This window comes from Rutidosis leptorrhynchoides, chromosome 5, assembly GCF_046630445.1.
Source record: "Rutidosis leptorrhynchoides isolate AG116_Rl617_1_P2 chromosome 5, CSIRO_AGI_Rlap_v1, whole genome shotgun sequence".
Lineage (NCBI taxonomy): Eukaryota > Viridiplantae > Streptophyta > Magnoliopsida > Asterales > Asteraceae > Rutidosis > Rutidosis leptorrhynchoides.
This window is the reverse complement of record NC_092337.1, coordinates 60,988,337-61,006,996: the sequence shown is the minus strand read 5'-3', so window position 1 is coordinate 61,006,996 and position 18,660 is coordinate 60,988,337. Positions and strand designations below refer to the sequence as shown.

The following is an 18,660-nucleotide window of genomic DNA, read 5'->3' as shown; positions in this document are numbered from 1 at the left end:
GTATGTACACAATTTGGTAAATTTAAGGTGTTACACAATCAGATGCCAGAGGATGTTATACCTTAAATTTTGTTCTATTAGGTAAACTGTAGTCTGCATTGAATGATTCAAACCATAAAAGCTGTTCATTAAATGTTTATAAGTAGAAAATATGCTTATGATTGCCATTGTAGGGGACATACACTTTTGCCTATTTGTTATGTGAAATTGCCATTACATTACATTTTATTCCTAAATGTTGTTACAGACAAATGAGTTTTTAAGCAATCTTAAATTGTTTTGAATATTCTGTATGCGTTTTCGTTCCATGTGATAACTATGAGACATGTTTTTATGCAGGTAGTGTTTTTTATTTGAACTTGTACAGATAGTAGTTTTCTTTAATGGGTTGGCTTAGCAGAATTTTTAAAGGCTCCAACCATGAAGTTTCAGAAGGGGAATATAACTGGAGATATGAAGATAATACAGTTTCAGATGCAAATCATCCTTCTAGTTCTACAACATGGGTAAATACTGTTGTTCTTTATTAATGTCTTGTTTATTGGCATGTTTGTTTTGTACCTGATTAACCTATCAAGGTTTAATTGTGTACTTTTTACTTGTATGAAAGTTTAGCAAGATCCGCATTCAGAGATAGAAGATATTGACCGTGCAATCGCGATATCACTTGCAGACGAAGGAGGAAGAGGGAAACATGTAATTAGTAAGTGATAATATTATCTGTTTATAAGTAATCCATAGTTTGTGTTACTTTACTAATTGAACCCGAATGTAATATTAATCAAATGCCATTTTTTGAAATATTTGGTTAGTTGATGATGCTCAGGTTAAAGAAGATGAACAACTTGCAAGGGCTTTACAAGAAAGTCTAAAAATAGAGTCTCCACCCAAACATAGACATGTAAATGCGAACCCAAACACAAATGGAAACGGAAATTTTTATCAACCTTTACAATTCCCGTACTCGACTGGATTCAGGTAATTGCATTTATTACTGTAATCTTTTGTCATACTTATTAGTGGCATATATCAATGTTTTTCTATAAAATTTATATAAAACATTAGTATTAGATGTTGTCTAGTTCAGATATCAACCGACTGCTCATGTTTGAGTTTCAACATATCGTTTTAGTTCAGTTTTTGTAGTTCATGTACTAGCCTGTATGCTCTGTTATTTTAAGGGTTGATTAACTTTACAGATAGCAATATAAATGTAGTTTTGATAGTGCTATACTTTTTATACTGTGCTTAACAGGTTTTTCTTTTGCCGATGATAAACGGAAGTTGTTTTACGATTTCTGTATTAATAAGTTTGTACCTTTTCTTGTTAAAGGATATGTGCCGGATGTAATTATGAGATTGGTCATGGAAGATTTTTAAGTTGCATGGGTGCAGTTTGGCATCCAGAGTGTTTCAGATGCCATGCATGTAACCAACCGATTGCTGATTATGAGGTATTGAAGTCATATATATATATATATATATATATATATATATATATATATATATATATATATATATATATATATATATATATATATATATATATTCGTTCTGACTTTAACCCATTTTTACCTGTTACATAATCTTCCTGACCCGCCCATATTGCAGATTCTACTTTGTTTACCTTTGTTTTATCTTTTGTATTGAAATGACAAAGGCTCAATAATTTTGAATTTATAATATTCTGAATTTTTTTTATCTCATATAGTTTTCTGTGTCGGGAAATCATCCTTATCACAAGTCTTGCTACAAGAATCACTATCATCCAAAATGTGATGTTTGCCAGCACTTTGTAAGTAAAGTTTATCATGAAATTACTTATTTTCTCTCGTTTTATTTTTTTCAATTGCTAAGATGTACACATGTTTTAAACAGATTCCGACAAATGCGGCTGGCCTTATTGAATATAGAGCACATCCTTTTTGGGCCCAAAAATATTGCCCATTTCATGAGCACGATGGGACTCCTAGGTGCTGTAGCTGTGAGCGAATGGAGGTACAATTTTCAGTAATTTGTTTTAATTAAAAATTTTATTTATTTAATAACAATATGAATACAAGAAGTGATGGATAACGATTTTCAGCCACGTGATACGAGCTATGCGGCTCTTAATGATGGTCGGAAACTTTGCTTGGAGTGTCTTGATTCGTCAGTTAGTGATACGAGCGAGTGTCAACCGCTATATATTGATATACAAGCGTTTTATGAAAGTTTAAATATGAAGGTGGAACAGAAAATTCCTCTGCTTTTGGTAGAGCGACAAGCACTAAATGAGGCCATGGATGGAGAGAGGAATGTAAGGAAACTCTTTTCGGCATCTTTGTGTTTATATTATGTTTCTCTAGAGGTGGGAATCTTGACCCATTTATTTAATGGTTCTGTTGTGTTTGTCTAACGGGTCAATTATAGTTTATTTGCTAAAAGAGGAATTGTTCGAACAATTCAAATGGGTTGAAAGTGGGCCAAATGTCCCTATACTCGGATTTGGATTATTGGTGTAACAATGTTGTTTTTCTAGTCTGTATTAGTTCATTAGTTCTTATATGCTCTTTTGAATGGATAAAAAAGTTTTTACGGGTCAACTCCAACCTGGCCCAGCCCATTTGAACGTGTAATGTAAATTGTGCCATTGCCTAACATTTGTGACCCGCCCATCTTGCCACCTACAGGTCTCTTGAGTGTATTCTGAACGAAAAGCTTGAAGTTCTTGTTTTTAATATTCTTATTCTCATGTTAAATTGCAGGGCCATTACCACATGCCCGAGACACGAGGACTTTGCCTTTCGGAGGAACAAACTGTTAGCACAGTACGTATTAATGGGTTTTTTTTTTCTTTTCAAATATCCTTCAAATGAGTTCTTCAATTTTATTTTATTTTTAATGATATGCGTTCGCAGGTTTTGAGACGGCCAAGAATTGGGATGGGAAATCGGGTCCCAGACACGAGAACAGAACCGTATAAGCTGACACGTCGTTGTGAGGTTACAGCGATCCTCATTCTTTATGGCCTTCCTAGGTATTCTTTTAATTCTTTATCTGCCATAAAATTCCTGGTCTATATGCTCAAGCGCACTAAATTTAGACACCTAAACGTAAACGCACAATTCAATTAATATATGTGAGTACGTCTTCTACTTGATGAGGAATATCAGAATGATATCTTCATGTATTAATATCACACATTCTTTTACCTTAGGTGTTTAGCAACTAAAAATAATTTATAAAATCTGTTTTTTCATTACTGTTTTTTGATCCATTAGTTACTTAAGAAGTCACATCAGGACCAACTATTACACCTGCAGTTACTTAAGAAGTCACATTGACCCATTTAAAAGCTGACCTGTTTCAACCCAAACCCATTTGATCCTTGACCAAACCGGACCTGACCCGACTCGTTTTCCAGGTATAATACTAAGTCACTTTCTGCATACAGGTTGTTGACAGGATCAATCTTGGCTCACGAAATGATGCATGCATGGCTGCGACTTCAAGGTCTCACAATTACCTATTTTGCATAACCTAAGTTTATTTCCTTAGATTATTATATAATGTGCATTTCTTTTTTCTTTAATTAAAAAACTATAATGCATAAAGCGTCATTAAATGACAGTATAAATAAGAAAAACTTACTTTTTAACAACCTATTTGTTTTTTTTTTTTCCTTTTTCCTTACCTTAAGGCTATAGAACACTGAGTCAAGATGTAGAAGAAGGAATATGTCAAGTTTTAGCTCATATGTGGCTAATAACCCAAATATCTTTCATATCAAATCAAAACATACCATCCTCGTCATCTGCCACGTCATCAAGGCAATGGAAAAGATCTCCATTTGACAAGAAACTCGCAGAGTTCTTCAAACATCAGATTGAATCTGACATGTCACCCGTTTATGGAAATGGTTTCAGAGCTGGCCATCAGGCGGTACTTAAATATGGACTTCCGAGTACATTGGAACACATTCGATTGACAGGGACGTTTCCTTTTTAGATATGGATCGTTTTTTCAGTTTCCATTTTTTTGTCATAGCAAGGGTTAGCTTATTGATTTTTATTTTTTTTGTAAAGATTACCATAGATAATATACCACTATCAAACTACATTTGTATGGTACCTGTAGATTCTGTCATCATAATAATATATAATCACGCATTCTTTTAATTTGTTTTTGTATTTTGTATACTGCAATTTTCAATTTTTTTAGCTAACAATGACACTGTATAGGCAGCGAAGGAGCGACTAGCCAAGAACGCTTGGTCTGATTGAGGATCTTGTCTCCGGCATTGAACATGAACTGTTTTTTCATTCAAACTTACTCGCGACTCTACGCAGGTTCCTGTAATTACATCTTCATGTAGGTATAAGTAGTTGAGTATTTGATTGAATAAATGTTCTCTACATATTTCATTTCAGAGGTTGTGGGGTTATCACTTTGACGTGCCAAAGTTGTGAGAAAGGGGTGGTTGTGGGAAAGGTTGTGAAAGAGTGTATTATTGGAATTTGATTGAAAATGTTATGAAAAAGTTTGGAAAATGATTAAAATAACCAAAACCAACGTCCATTGTTTTACCTGATCTTCACCCACAACGCCCCATAAGGGTAGACGTATTGTTTTGGTAGTTGTTTGGTGTTGGTTTGGTTCTCTTGATTGGTTTGTTTGGTCCGTTTAGAGTGAGGGTTTTTGTGGTTTGTTTTGTTTGGTTTTTCTTGTGTGGTTTTACTTGTGTGGTTTTTCTTGTGCGGTTTGGTTGTATTTTAGTTTTTGCACGGTCGCTTTTAGATAGTTGAGGTTGGATGGTTTGTTTTTTCTTGCTTTCTAGTTGCGTTGAGTGCCGGTATGTTGTTTCGTTTTGTTTAGGTTCTTCGTCTTTTCGACGAAAGGTTCTTGTTTTCTATGAAGTTCTTGTTTTCTATGAAGTTCTCATTTTTCACAAAAAAAAAAAAAAAAAACAGGCGTTACTAGGTTGACACCTAGGGGATGCCCCACACCCAATTGTCAAGTGTAATTAGTGGTCTAATCAATAAATTGCCCATTGCTCTTCATCTGCTCATGCACTAATAGTCACCAGCACCTGAATCTCATCTTCATACATTCAATGTGCCACTTTTTTTGGAGGCATGTTTTTTCTAATGCCACATTTGACTTGTATTTGCTTAATCTTTGATTTTCATTTGGTTGTGCAACTGTACAAGATCAAACCCAAAGAGAAAATATTGAGATATTGTAACAAGAACCAAGATCTTTAAGTTTAGAATCATTCCGTTTTAAACCAGAATCATATCTTCATGTTAGTGACTCAAGCTTAACTTTTTGCGTAATAGCAGTTTTGGACAGGACAAATTAAGTAATTGTTTGTATAGTACAACTGTCAATGCATAAATACGATATCTACTATTTTTGTGAGTAATTGTTTGTATAGTACAACTGTTTGTATAGTACAACTCTCAATAATATGAGTGGATTTATCAAATAATTGAGTAGAAAGATCACATCCTTTCTGATATCATGGACCGAGAACTTTCATTCATAACAGACCCTGCATTGCACCCCCTTCATTGCACCATATTTAATTGAGATTTCTAGGTTCAATGTAGTAGAATATAAATTGGAAAATTATTTATTACACACTTTTTAGAAACCATAATAAATAAAGACTCGGAAAAGTAAAGATAAAAGTAAAGCGGTTGTAGAGAAGTGTTAGAGCGGTTTTGTTGTTTTAGTGTTTTATGTGGACCTGTTAGATTTGGTTGTTTTGTATTGGTCTTGTAGTTGATTGTGTCCCGTGATCGTTTTGGTGTTTCGGTTGATCAAGGTTCGGGTTAGGTAGCTTAGGCTTTTTGTTTAGTTATAGGGCTGCTTCCGAGCCTTAGAATGCGTTTGTTCCGATTGTATCTTTGTTCGTCTTTTTCATCTATTGATGAAAAGACTATGTTTACGTTATCGTTATTTTTGCCAAAAAATAAAAATAAAAATAAAAGAATAAATAAATAAATAATGTTTTAAAAGTTTACCTTTTATAGAGATACACATCAAGTGTTTGATTATATATAGATATTCTATTCAAGTTTGTTACATGCAATGTACCTTTAAAAGTCTTTCACTGTAAATAAATATGTTCTTAGAATCTTACCAAACATTTTAGAAAAATTTCTTTCTCTAGTTACAAAATTAAGAATTTTCAACTCATTATTGAAACAATTTCTAAACATAGTAATTACCATCTACTTGGACTAAACCGTCCATGTATAATGTCTATGTACCATCTTCATATTATTATACATAACTCTCACACCTTCATAAATCAAAAGAAAATGGAGGTTTCAAAAGATCATAAGGTGCCCAAAGTGCATCCAATGGACATGGTCTCTCTGCATCAAGTCTAACCCATGGTTTACTTTTACCACTCCAATGCAACAAACTCACTGGACCCGGATGTAAATCCCTACACAACCCACGAAAATTGTCCCCACCTAGCCCATGTTGGTTCCACCTATGGTTCACTGGTGCTATATTTCCAGCAAAAACTAACAAAAATGGTGGTAACGAACCAAGTTCATATATCCTCATTCTCTTTTGCAACTCCATCCATTCTTCAATTTTTGTCGTGTATTGGCCCACTCGCCATCGGTCTAAATCCATTACCATTACTCCGGTGTTAAAGTAACACGGTTTTTCGGTCATTAAATGTGGATGATAATGAAGGGTTGGACCAAAAAGTTGGTGTGAAATAGAAGGTGAAGTTTGCATTGCAATATTCGGGTGCGGCTAAAATAGAGTCACCAAGGGGAGTGGCTGCGAGTTTCGCAATGTCGTCGACTAGTACTAAGTCCGAGTCGAGGTATACGACTTTTTTGACGTGTAATGGGAGTATGTTAGCAAGGTAGCTTCTAGCGTAGTTTAGCGGACAATCTAGGGCGGCTCGTATAGATGTTGATATTAGCCCGGAAACTATGGAATCTTCGAAAGGGTAAACTTCGAATTTGAGATATGGAAATGAGTTAGCAATTGTGTTGCGTAGAAGCACCGGTGATGCGACCTGCCTGCTCGTCATTAAATTTATTATTAAGGAATTAGTTAAAAATTAAATACAAGAATTTTTCTAACAACAATCTTACACTATCGTTAAAACCGCTATGTACATTACTTCTATGTAAATTAAAAACAGTCCTGAAGTTATCGTTAAAAAAATTCTACACATATAATAATTATGTAAAAGTTAATTAAAAGGTCGAGTGGGGTCATTAGACCCCGCTATGTTGTACCTGGTTCTACCCTTATTTGGTAGGGACGTGTTGGAGGAAGATGTGACAAAATGGAAAATAATATTTTCGGGACACGTGGAGTGTTGAAGGATGGAAAGGATAGCCGCCATTGATCCGCGAATGTAGGTGGCGTCAAGGGTCATGGCGACATGAACGATGGGATCGTTTTTTATGGTTGAAGCATTATTGGTTTGAATGACTGATGGGCACTCTTGAGAATTGTAGAATTGTGGGGCTTCTTTGAACTGTTTTGAAAATGTGGTGGTGGTGGTGGTGGCGGCGCCGGTAGAATGGTGGATGAGGAGGAGGAGGAAGAAAGAAATGAGGTGAATCATGGCGGTATTTGTGAAGTGGGAGAGGTGTTGTACGTGGCATTTAAAAGGAAGATATAAGAGAGTTACATGGATTGGGTTTGAAGTTGAGTGTTCTTTTACTCTAGTTTTGGTTGGCAGGCTAGTTTTAAGTTAGTGTTGGATTTGATGTACAATCTGAAAAGGGGGGGTATATGATGTGTATTTTACATCACTTTTCATTTCATATATCGTACCTTAACACAATATTAGGAATGACAGAATTTAAGTATATGATTACAAGTAAAATTATATTACTAACTCCATCTCATTCCAATAGGCCATTATTCTATTTTGGACTGTCCCATTCTGATAGTCCACTTCCATAAATAGAAAGAAAAAAAGATATTTCATTGGTGGATCTGGAGAGAGAAGATATTTTATTGGTGGAGAAATGAAGAAATTGGAATGAGACGGAGGGAGTATTCAATAAGATTACAAATCAAACATACTCACATGTTTTGTTAGGATTATATTCTTATACAATAAAATATAGAGGAAAATTAAACGAGTAAACTGATAATGTTTCTTTGTTCAGGCCAGTTGGTGAATGAATGAGTATTTTTACGCGCATGTATGCCGCTTAATTAGGTTATCCCGTAACCATTTTCGAACTTTTTTTCGTAACTCTATTATATGCTGCTAGTAAAGTTTGAAGATCTCTTATTTTTATTTTTTTGTATACCTGAGTATCCTACTCGCTTTACGAGTTTGATTAATTCCATGACAACTACTTGCTTTGCATGCTTTGCATGATAAAAACTTTGGTGATGATGTATATCTAGACATCAACCACCACTATGTTAATTGAGATGGTTATAACTTATAAGAAAAGTTGATACATATATAATCTTGTTCTTTTAGTAAGGTATCTGCATTTGACCCATGCCTTTCTTTAATTAAAACAATGCTAAATATTGTTCATATTGGGTGGTTAGAAACATGTTTTCAACTTTGTGTGTTTTTCACAAATCTTGACATCCCACTTTTGGTGAAAATGGTATATGAACTGCCGCTCTAATTAAGCTAAAGCAACACTTTAACTTCTATATACGAGCAATCCAACAAACATGACATTTTTTCTCTTACAATTTTCGGTAGTTAATATTAATATAATTAACGTTATTTACTAATTAAGCTGAAACTTTAATCTTAGACGCAATTAGGAAATATCGCATACACCTAGTGATTTCATAAAACAAATGTACGTCACAAAAACGTAGATCTCCTTATCGTGATTTATTATACATGTTATCCACATTCAGCTCAAACCTTGCATCTTGGTGATCACGGAAAGGGTCGGAAATGAGCAAGGGATAGCCTGGTTAGGTCGCATAAATGTAAGTAAAGGTATGTTTCCTCTTCGGGTAATCTAAGTACAAAGACTGTCTGTTTACCCGTTTACTCCTAGTTTAGAAGGTTTTGCCTTGCATATCACATATATTGTTCGAATTTGGATTAATTCTTAATTACCTTGCATATCAAATTTAAGCAAGCTAGCACAATTAATGTCAACGTGCTTGCCCATGCTTTGCCAATTGCCAATGTAACTGCCCAGAATCAATATGTAGATGCACATGTAACATAAACTTAGATATGGCTACCTATTTCTATACCCATAACTCTACTACTTAATATCACTATTCTTTCATCAAAAATGGATAAATAAAAGCAAACTTTTTCAATTGACTTTGTTCAAAAAATTTGTGAATTAAATCTGATAACGTGTCTGATTAGAATTGCCATAAGCATATGAATGTGAAGACACACACACAAAGAAGAATGTAAAAACATTTATTGTATCTGGAATGAAATGGTACGTAGACACGTGTGCCTATATACAGATCCAGTGATCCACCCACCAATAGTAGTAAAATGCTAACCTTATTAAATAAGTCATGTTAACAAAAGAACAAAATATAAATGGAGAATGACATGATAGTATTGTATGAAATTGGATACAGCTTGCAATTTGCAGCTTTTCTCTACATAAAGTTGAAGTTGAAGCACTCCTATGAAACCAAGACTCAATGTTTTTGTAGTTATTGCAAGGGGGATACATATGGTCCTTACTACTTGTAATTACTGAAAATGAACATCCTATACCTCCAAAAAAACCAACAAAATACAATTCCCAAATGACCTTGTATTCAACATATCATAATGGACAACCAACAAGTTGATTAGCTCTAAATAAGGTTGCAAAAATAGGAACTCGGAGAGAACACGGTCGGACAATTTTTGCGACTTTTTGGAGAACTCGAGAGAAATCGGTCGTTGATTAACGTTGATTTTTTAATATAAATATAAATATAAATTTTCGAATATATTTATAATATTTAGATTTTGAAAGAATTTTTATGATACGTAATATAATATATAGCTACAAACAAGCATTTATATATTATTTTTATGATACATAATATAATATATAGTTACAAAAATTATGTTGACCAGGAAACTAACCGAGAAATTCAATAAATCGGAAATTGAACGAGAAGTTGGTCGAGAAATCGACCGTTGACCGAGAAGTTACCCGTTGACCGAGAACTCGACAGCCTAATGAATCCCAGTTATCCCCCAGAACTCCCCGATTTTTTCCGATTTTTGCAACTTTGACTCTAATTGTATTAGATACCTAATAATTTTACAAGATGTCATTAGGTTAGAGAAGTTCATTAGCTCCGATCCATATCTATATCCAGGGAAAGGGTAAAAATTGGTTACCGGATAACATAGTTAGGTAGAGTACATCTAAGTAAAAATACTATCAGTATTCGTATAATCTGAACATGAGTACATCTAAGTAAAAATACCGTCACTATTCATATAACCTGAACAGGTATAACTTATTGCTTCATTGGTGGTGACCTGAATTTTCATATGGGAGGTCGGAATTCGACTCTATGAGCTACAAAATTATTTCTCTTGAGTTTACCCGCTCATTTCATTAACCTTTGAGGTATCAGACGTCTTGCGTTCGAGCCTCACCCGAGGGGGTTTTACCACACGCGATGCCCGTATGGATTCACCGTGGGGTTTCCTCAAAAGGGGCGGTAGGACTATATTGGTTCGTCCAAGGAAATGATAGGGTGGATGAGTTATCGCGTTCGGACCTCCATCAGTTTCTCCTAACCGCCGTTTAAAAAAAAATTAATACAAGGTATATAATAAGAATCTCCATCCAGATATGGTTCAAACACAAAGACAAATTTTCCACTTGATATCAACAACAACAACAACAACAACAACAACAACAACAACAACAACAACAAAACCCAATACCACATGAGTGGTGTATGGGGAGATGAGATGTAGGCAATCATACCCCTATCCGAGAATAAAGACAAGTCATTTCTCCACCCAAAGTGAAACACTCTCAAGAGTAGAGAAAGTCATCCCTCTCTTTATTCGACGGATAAAGAGATTGCTTCCGAGAGGACCTCCGACCTTTAAGTAGGAAAAAGTTAAAAAAAAAAAATACTAAAATAAAAATAATAATAGACGCCATGAAAATAGTATAATCAAATTTCCATGGGTTTGAAATCCTGCCTGAAATTTAATTTAGGCTCTAAGAGTCAGTCAAGTCGCCAATAAATCGACGATTGATGTCTACTCAATAGAGCCACTCCACTTGATATCAAATCAAAGTTAAAAAATGATGATTCTCATCAAATATAATATTAAGAAAAACAGTATGCTTATCCACAAATGAAACAGTCTTCCCACCATGTTTCATCAATTATCATCTTTGCTATCAGACTCAAGTTACATATCCATGCACTAAAGCTATTGACAACTGACAATACACAATATGTACATAAACAACTAAATCCAACAGTAGTGTAGCCACTGTTACTTAATTTACCTCATTCCCAAATCAGGGCAAAAAGAAAAATAAGACCAATTATCAAAAGTGGTGACACTTCATGATGATGATCTCCATATTGCAGTCCATGATGACCTCCAAAGTTTAATGTATGCAATTGAACATTAAAAACAGAAGGAATAAAACCACCAAATGAAAATGTAATGTTCCCAAAACTAGCAGTAATTGCAGGCCCAAAACCTCCTATAAATCCTGACCCATTAAAAGCATTTCGATCTTGTGTCGTCGCAGTTTCTGGTCGCTGACCGGCTGGACGTTTAGGAATACTGCCTCCATAATTAGGTGTAGACCTTGAATCTGATGAGTTTTTTCCTCTACCATATAAAGGGACTAAATTGTTATCTTCTATGAAGGCTGTACAAATTGGGCATTCGTTAGAATGCGAGTGCGTATGAAGCCATTTGTAAATGCAAGGCCAACAAAAGAGGTGACCACATAATGTAACAACTGGATCATGTGCTAAATCTAAGCAAATGTTGCACTCGAAATTTGCATTATCGCCGTTGTTGGAACCATTGTTGTTCGTGAACGATGAGCTTTGGGTCGGGCTGCTTGCCGTTTCCCCAAAACCACCGGTCATCTCCAACCACAAGTACTCTCAAAGTACCCTAAAAATCATATATACAAACAAGTCTTAAAATATAAAATCAAACTATAATCAAGAAGATTAAAAAGAGTTTCATATATGCATTGGTTAATTGCATGTGAGCAACTTTGATATAAGTTCTATATTATTTCATTTAAACCTCTAATTTTCGAATTAAGGGCACAATTTACATCATACAATTAACAATCATCAAAAACATATAGAACAAAACATCTTGAAGCATAAATCGTTAAATCTTCTTAGGTTCATAAGTTTTATTATATGATATAAATGTAATTCAATCAATGATAAATCAAAAAGGTATTAGTAAAAATGGTGAAAAATTTCGACAACCTAAATGCAATTACAAACCAATGGGCATATTCTCATTAGATTAGATTTCATCTAGCAAAAACACAACGTGATATTAAGCTAAATTCAAGAATTCTTTTGCAAACGAGATTAAAGATTGACTAATCACCGTATAATTGGAGTTAATATATCGATTAGTAAATATAATAAACAGCAACTGATCACCACTTCTGTTTTCAATGAATAAAAATAAAAAATAGAGGTATGGATAATGGATTTGGACATAGCAACATAATTTAGAGGTTTCCATACGCAAGGCAATTATATTACGGCACCGTTTCTTATGCGTTAGTAGGAACTCGATAAAGGAGCATTATAGACTACTTCATATGATCCATTTAAGCGGGCCAGGTGGCCCATTATTATATTGATGATCCCACTCTATCTAATCTAATGACTAATCATTCTTATAAGGCCCTGGAATTTTATAATTTTGCTACAACTCTACATTAACTGGATCCATCTAGGCCACAATTCGACTAAAAAGTGATAAAAAAGAAGAAGAAAAAAAAAAAAAATCTGGTCAAGTTATGGAGTAAGGCGAATATTTGTACTAACATGTATGCGGAGTTTAACTATGATACCTCTTGTTATGATACCAAAACTTGTTAAAATATTAGTGCAATCTAATTAAATGGATTCTATTGTCACAAAATATATCTTGTAGAGATTTTTGCATATCTCTAAGATATCTTGCATTTAATATAGAGATTTTGCATACCTCTAAGATATCTTGCATTTAATATAGAGATTATAGGATATCTCTTTTATATCTAGCATTTAATGTTTCTTATGTATAGTTGGTTTGCATTTATTATGCATTTAATATTTCTCTTGTATTTAAAGAGGTAGTATGTAACATTTGAAAACAAGGAAAACCATTTACAATACACTTCAAGTTTGTACATTCTTTGTTCATATTTTGTTTACTAAACTTCTATTCTAGCAAGTTATTAATTTTTTTATAGTATCAGAGCTTGGTTATAAACTTGATTATAAGTTTAGTCCTAAGTTAAACTTTGTGTGCAATTACTCAAAGTGTAAACTAGTTTCTTGCTAATCATAAATGGAAGTCTCAAATGTAAACAATGGAGGTATGTTCAATGGTATGGAAAGACTTGTAGGCAACAATTACAAGTATTGGAAGATGTGTATGGAAGCTTGATGTCGTAGCGTGGGGGTACGTGATAGTACTATATTTTACTACGAAATACGTTACAAATTACACAAGTTTTAATTATTTATTTACAAATGGGATATACCTAAACCTTGCTACAACACTATAGGCAGTGTACCTAATCGTAGAGTAGTGTAGTTTTTAGTAAGTCCGGTTCGTTCCACAGGGAAATCTTTAAACAAAGCTTAACGCTATATTAGTTTACTTTTATAAAAATACAAATATATATATAAGTAATATTATTATTATAAAGGGGGGTTTTTACCGTTTAATGACCGGTTTGTCGATTTTAAAACTTTAGTCGCAGTTAAAACCAAATGTAAAAATAATAAATAAATACAAGACTTAATTTAAAGCGTAAAGTAAATAACGATAATGAAATTGCGAATAATAAAAGTGCGATAAAATAAACTTGCGATAATTAAAAAGTACGATAATTAAAAGTGCAATTAAATACAATAACAATAAAAATGCGATAATTAGAAGTGCAATTAAATATAAAATAAAGGAGATTAAATATGAAATAAAAGAATTATGCTTATTTAAACTTCCGTAATCATGATGTTTGACGTGTTGATTTTAGTTTTATGCCCATGGGTTAATTGTCCTTTGTCCTGGATTATTTAATATGTCCGTCTGGTTTTTGTCCATAACAGTCCATCAGTCATAAATATAAAGTGCGAGTGTCCTCGTCAAATTATTCTTATACCCGAAGTTAAATATTCCAACTAATTGGGGACTTAAACTGTAACAAGATTTTAATACTTTGTTTAATAATTACACCAGGATGTCGACTGAGTGTAACCCAAGGTTTTAATATTTTGTTATCAATTATGCCAAGTGTCCTTTTACATAATTTCACCCCTGTTTTAATTATTCTAGTGGCTATTAATCCATTCCCGTGTCCGGTTAAATGAACGATTATTCGTACATATAAATACCCCGCCCATCGTGTCCGATCGAGTGTATATGGTAATTTATAGGGACGCCCAATTGTAAATCTTTATATTAACATTAACAAACTATCATTTAGTTAAACAAATATAAAGCCCATTAATAGCCCATAGTCTAATTTCCACAAGTGTCGTTCTTTTGTCCAAACCCCAATTATGGTACAAATCCCAATTACCCAATTTTAGTAATTAGCCCAACATCATGATTACTTCGGATTAAATAAGCATAATAATAACTTAGCTACGAGACATTAAATTAAAAAGGTTGAACATAACTTACAATGATTAAAAATAGCGTAGCGTTACACGGACAGAATTTCGACTTACACCCTTACAATATTCGCTAACATACCCTTATTATTAGGATTTAAAATTAAAATTAAAATTAAAAAATAAATTATATATATATAATTACGTATATATTGAGAGAGAGATAGATATATGTTATGAAAAATGATCAGAATTCGGTTGGCTTTATAGGGACTTTCAGAATTTGGGCCTCCGCGACTCGCGGCCCTTTTTGCCTTCAAACTCCGCGAGTCGCAGAGTTTGTAAATACAGCTCACACAAGTTTGGAGCCTTTCTTGCCGACGGTTTATAATATATTATATAATATATAAATAATTATAAGAATTATTTAAATATTATATTATATTTATGTGCATAGTTGACTTGTAATTTTTAGTCCGTTGCGTCGAGCGTTGAGAGTTGACTCTGGTCCCGGTTCCGGATTTTCGAACGTCCTTGCGTACAATTTAATATCTTGTACTTTGCGTTTTGAATCTTGTACTCTTGAAATTTCGAGACGTTTCTTATCAATAATTGGAACCTCTTTGATTGTCTTTTGTACTTTTGAGCTTTTTGGTCGTTTGCGTCTTCAATTCGTCGAATCTGTCTTTTGTCTTCACCTTTTATTATTTAAACGAATATCACTTGTAAATAGAACAATTGCAACTAAAAGCTTGTCTTTCTTGAGGAATAATGCTATGAAATATATGTTCGTTTTTAGCATTATCAAATATTCCCACACTTAAGCGTTGCTTGTCCTCAAGCAATATCGTCTTGAAATACTAGAATCACTTCTTTATTCTTCACACTTTGTACATCAGTGATTTCTATACGGCGATATAAACAATGGTAGTAACGATATGGTTTACAGTCCCACATGACTATAAAAATTTAGATCCATTAAGGAAATTGGATCTTTATGAAAACATTTGATCTTTTAAAAATTAAATCTAGTTTTTACCCTAGATAAGTTTTCCGGAATAACCCTTCACCGGTGTTTGCAAATTCTTTTTGTGGTTTGGTGGGTTTCAGATTTAAAAATTTTAGCTCAAAACTTATGGTTTTGTGTCACCCACTTGCTAACCTTGTATTTGGAAAGCAACAAATCCAGTTTACTTGTCCCGTATATTACCTTTCGGTAAACTACTGTCCGGTTGTAAAGGAAAGCGTTGAACAAGCAACTGTTAAGGCAATGTCCCCTGACATGCTTTTAATTATGGTCTATAACGTGTCGGACACAATTACTATCCTTTGTAGGAGCAATAGTAAAGCTCACCCTTATAATTTGTCAGTCTGGCACAAGGTCCTGTCTTTGACCATGCTATGCAACTGATAATGCTAAAAACGAACATATATTTCATAGCATTATTCCTCAAGAAAGACAAGCTTTTAGTTGCAATTGTTCTATTTACAAGTGATATTCGTTTAAATGATAAAAGGTGAAGACAAAAGACAGATTCGACGAATTGAAGACGCAAACGACCAAAAAGCTCAAAAGTACAAAAGACAATAAAAAAGGTTCCAATTATTGATAAGAAACGTCTCGAAATTACAAGAGTACAAGATTCAAAACGCAAAGTACAAAATATAAAATTGTACGCAAGGACGTTCGAAAATCCGGAACCGGGACCAGAGTCAACTCTTAACGCTCGACGCAACGGACTAAAAATTACAAGTTAACTATGTATATAAATATAATATAATATATAATTAATTATATTAATTATATATATATTATATATATATATATAAAAAACCGTCGGCAGAGAAAACTCCAAGGACTGAGCTGTAAATACTATCTCCGCGACTCGCGGAGTTTAAAGGGGTTTTTGCCGCGAGTCGCGGAGCCCCAAAATTCAACTATGGCTATAAAGCAAACCGAATTCTGATCAAATTTCATATATTATTTTCATCTCTCTCTCAATATATACGTAATATATATATATAATTTATATTTTAATTTTAATTTTAATTTTAAATCCTAATAATAAGGGTATGTTAGCGAATGTTGTAAGGGTGTAAGTCGAAATTCTGTCCGTGTAACGCTACGCTATTTTTAATCATTGTAAGTTATGTTCAACCTTTTTACATTAATGTCTCGTAGCTAAGTTATTATTATGCTTATTTAAAACGAAGTAATCATGATGTTGGGCTAATTACTAAAATTGGGTAATTGGGCTTTGTACCATAATTGGGGTTTGGACAAAAGAACGACACTTGTGGAAATTAGACTATGGGCTATTAATGGGCTTTATATTTGTTTAACTAAATGAAAGTTTGTTAATGTTAATATAAAGATTTACAATTGGGCGTCCCTATAAATTACCATATACACTCGATCGGACACGATGGGCGGGGTATTTATATGTACGAATAATCGTTCATTTAACCGGACACGGGAATGGATTAATAGCCACTAGAATAATTAAAACAGGGGTGAAATTACATTCAAGGGTAATTGGTGTAATTGTTAACAAAGTAGTAAAACCTTGGTTTACACACAGTCGATAACCTGGTGTATTCATTAAACAAAGTATTAAAACCTTGTTACAATTCGAATCCCCAATTAGTTGGAATATTTAACTTCGGGTATAATAATAATTTGACAAGGACACTTGCAATTTATATTTATGACTGATGGACTGTTATGGACAAAAACCAGACGGACATATTAAATAATCCAGGACAAAGGACAATTAACCCATGGGCATAAAACTAAAATCAACACGTCAAACATCATGATTACGGAAGTTTAAATAAGCATAATTCCTTTATTTTATATTTAATTTCCTTTATTTTATATTTAATTGCACTTCTAATTATCGCACTTTTTAATTATCGCAATTTTATTTTATCGCACTTTTATTATTCGCAATTTCATTATCGTTATTTACTTTACGCTTTAATTTAAGTCTTGTATTTATTTTATATTTTACATTAGGTTTTAACTGCGACTAAAATCTTAAAATCGACAAACCGGTCATTAAACGGTAAAAACCCCCCTTTATAATAATAATATTACTTATATATATATTTGTATTTTTATAAAAGTAAACTAATATAGCGTTGAGCTTTGTTTAAAGATTTCCCTGTGGAACGAACCGGACTTACTAAAAACTACACTACTGTACGATTAGGTACACTTCCTATAAGTGTTGTAGCAAGGTTTAAGTATATCCATTCTATAAATAAATAAATATCTTGTGTAAAATTGTATCGTATTTAATAGTGTTTTCTGCTAAAATTTAACAGTATTTTATACCCCTTAGCTTTAACATCAAGTATTTTTGGCGCCGCTGCCGGGGAATATCTTAAAAGCCGGAAGCGCAACGCTAATATAAAAAAAAAAAAAAAAAGATTTTTTATTTTACTTTTATTAAAAGTCGCTTTTATAAAAATACGTTTTAATTATTCAAAAATATAAAAAGAAAAAACAAAAATATATGTATTTTTAAGATTTTGTTAAATATTTAAGTTTTATAAGTTTCTTTATTTTTATTTTTAGTTTATAAAAATATAAGTTTTAAAATCTTTTATTTATATAAAAACAGAAAACATAAAAAAAAAAATAAAGAAAAACGCGTAAAAATTGAAAGCTGTCAACAGAATTTCTGAACCCCGCGACTCGCGGGGTTTTCTTCTTTAATTGCCGCGACTCGCGGAGCTACTCTGACACGCGAACAGAAACCCTAAATCGGCATTAATTACGGGATTTAATTAATTATTATTATTATTTAAACCTAATTATTATTATTATTATTATTAGTTTTATTTTTACTTTTA

General features: G+C 33.1%; 2 protein-coding genes and 1 pseudogene across 2 annotated transcripts; 1 reads left to right on the top strand and 2 right to left on the bottom strand.

Moving 5' to 3' along the window:
- Nucleotides 1-352: 352 nt before the first annotated feature.
- On the top strand, nt 353-4,160 carry LOC139846988 (protein DA1-like). Its single transcript, XM_071836584.1, has 11 exons — nt 353-506; nt 616-703; nt 813-978; nt 1,334-1,454; nt 1,712-1,795; nt 1,879-1,998; nt 2,087-2,299; nt 2,748-2,810; nt 2,901-3,019; nt 3,437-3,495; nt 3,683-4,160. The coding sequence occupies exons 1-11, from the start codon at nt 384-386 to the stop codon at nt 3,988-3,990; spliced, it is 1,464 nt and encodes a 487-aa protein (XP_071692685.1). The 5' UTR covers nt 353-383; the 3' UTR covers nt 3,991-4,160.
- A 1,951-nt stretch (nt 4,161-6,111) lies between these two features.
- LOC139848668 (probable galacturonosyltransferase-like 1) lies at nt 6,112-7,597 on the bottom strand (annotated as a pseudogene).
- A 3,884-nt stretch (nt 7,598-11,481) lies between these two features.
- LOC139850605 (uncharacterized) lies at nt 11,482-12,640 on the bottom strand. The gene is made up of 2 exons (XM_071840163.1): nt 12,569-12,640; nt 11,482-12,109 (listed from the first exon to the last, which is right to left on the bottom strand). Exon 2 carries the CDS (start codon nt 12,079-12,081, stop codon nt 11,482-11,484), a length of 600 nt encoding a protein of 199 aa, XP_071696264.1. The 5' UTR covers nt 12,082-12,109; nt 12,569-12,640.
- Between the last annotated feature and the right edge of the window lie 6,020 nt (nt 12,641-18,660).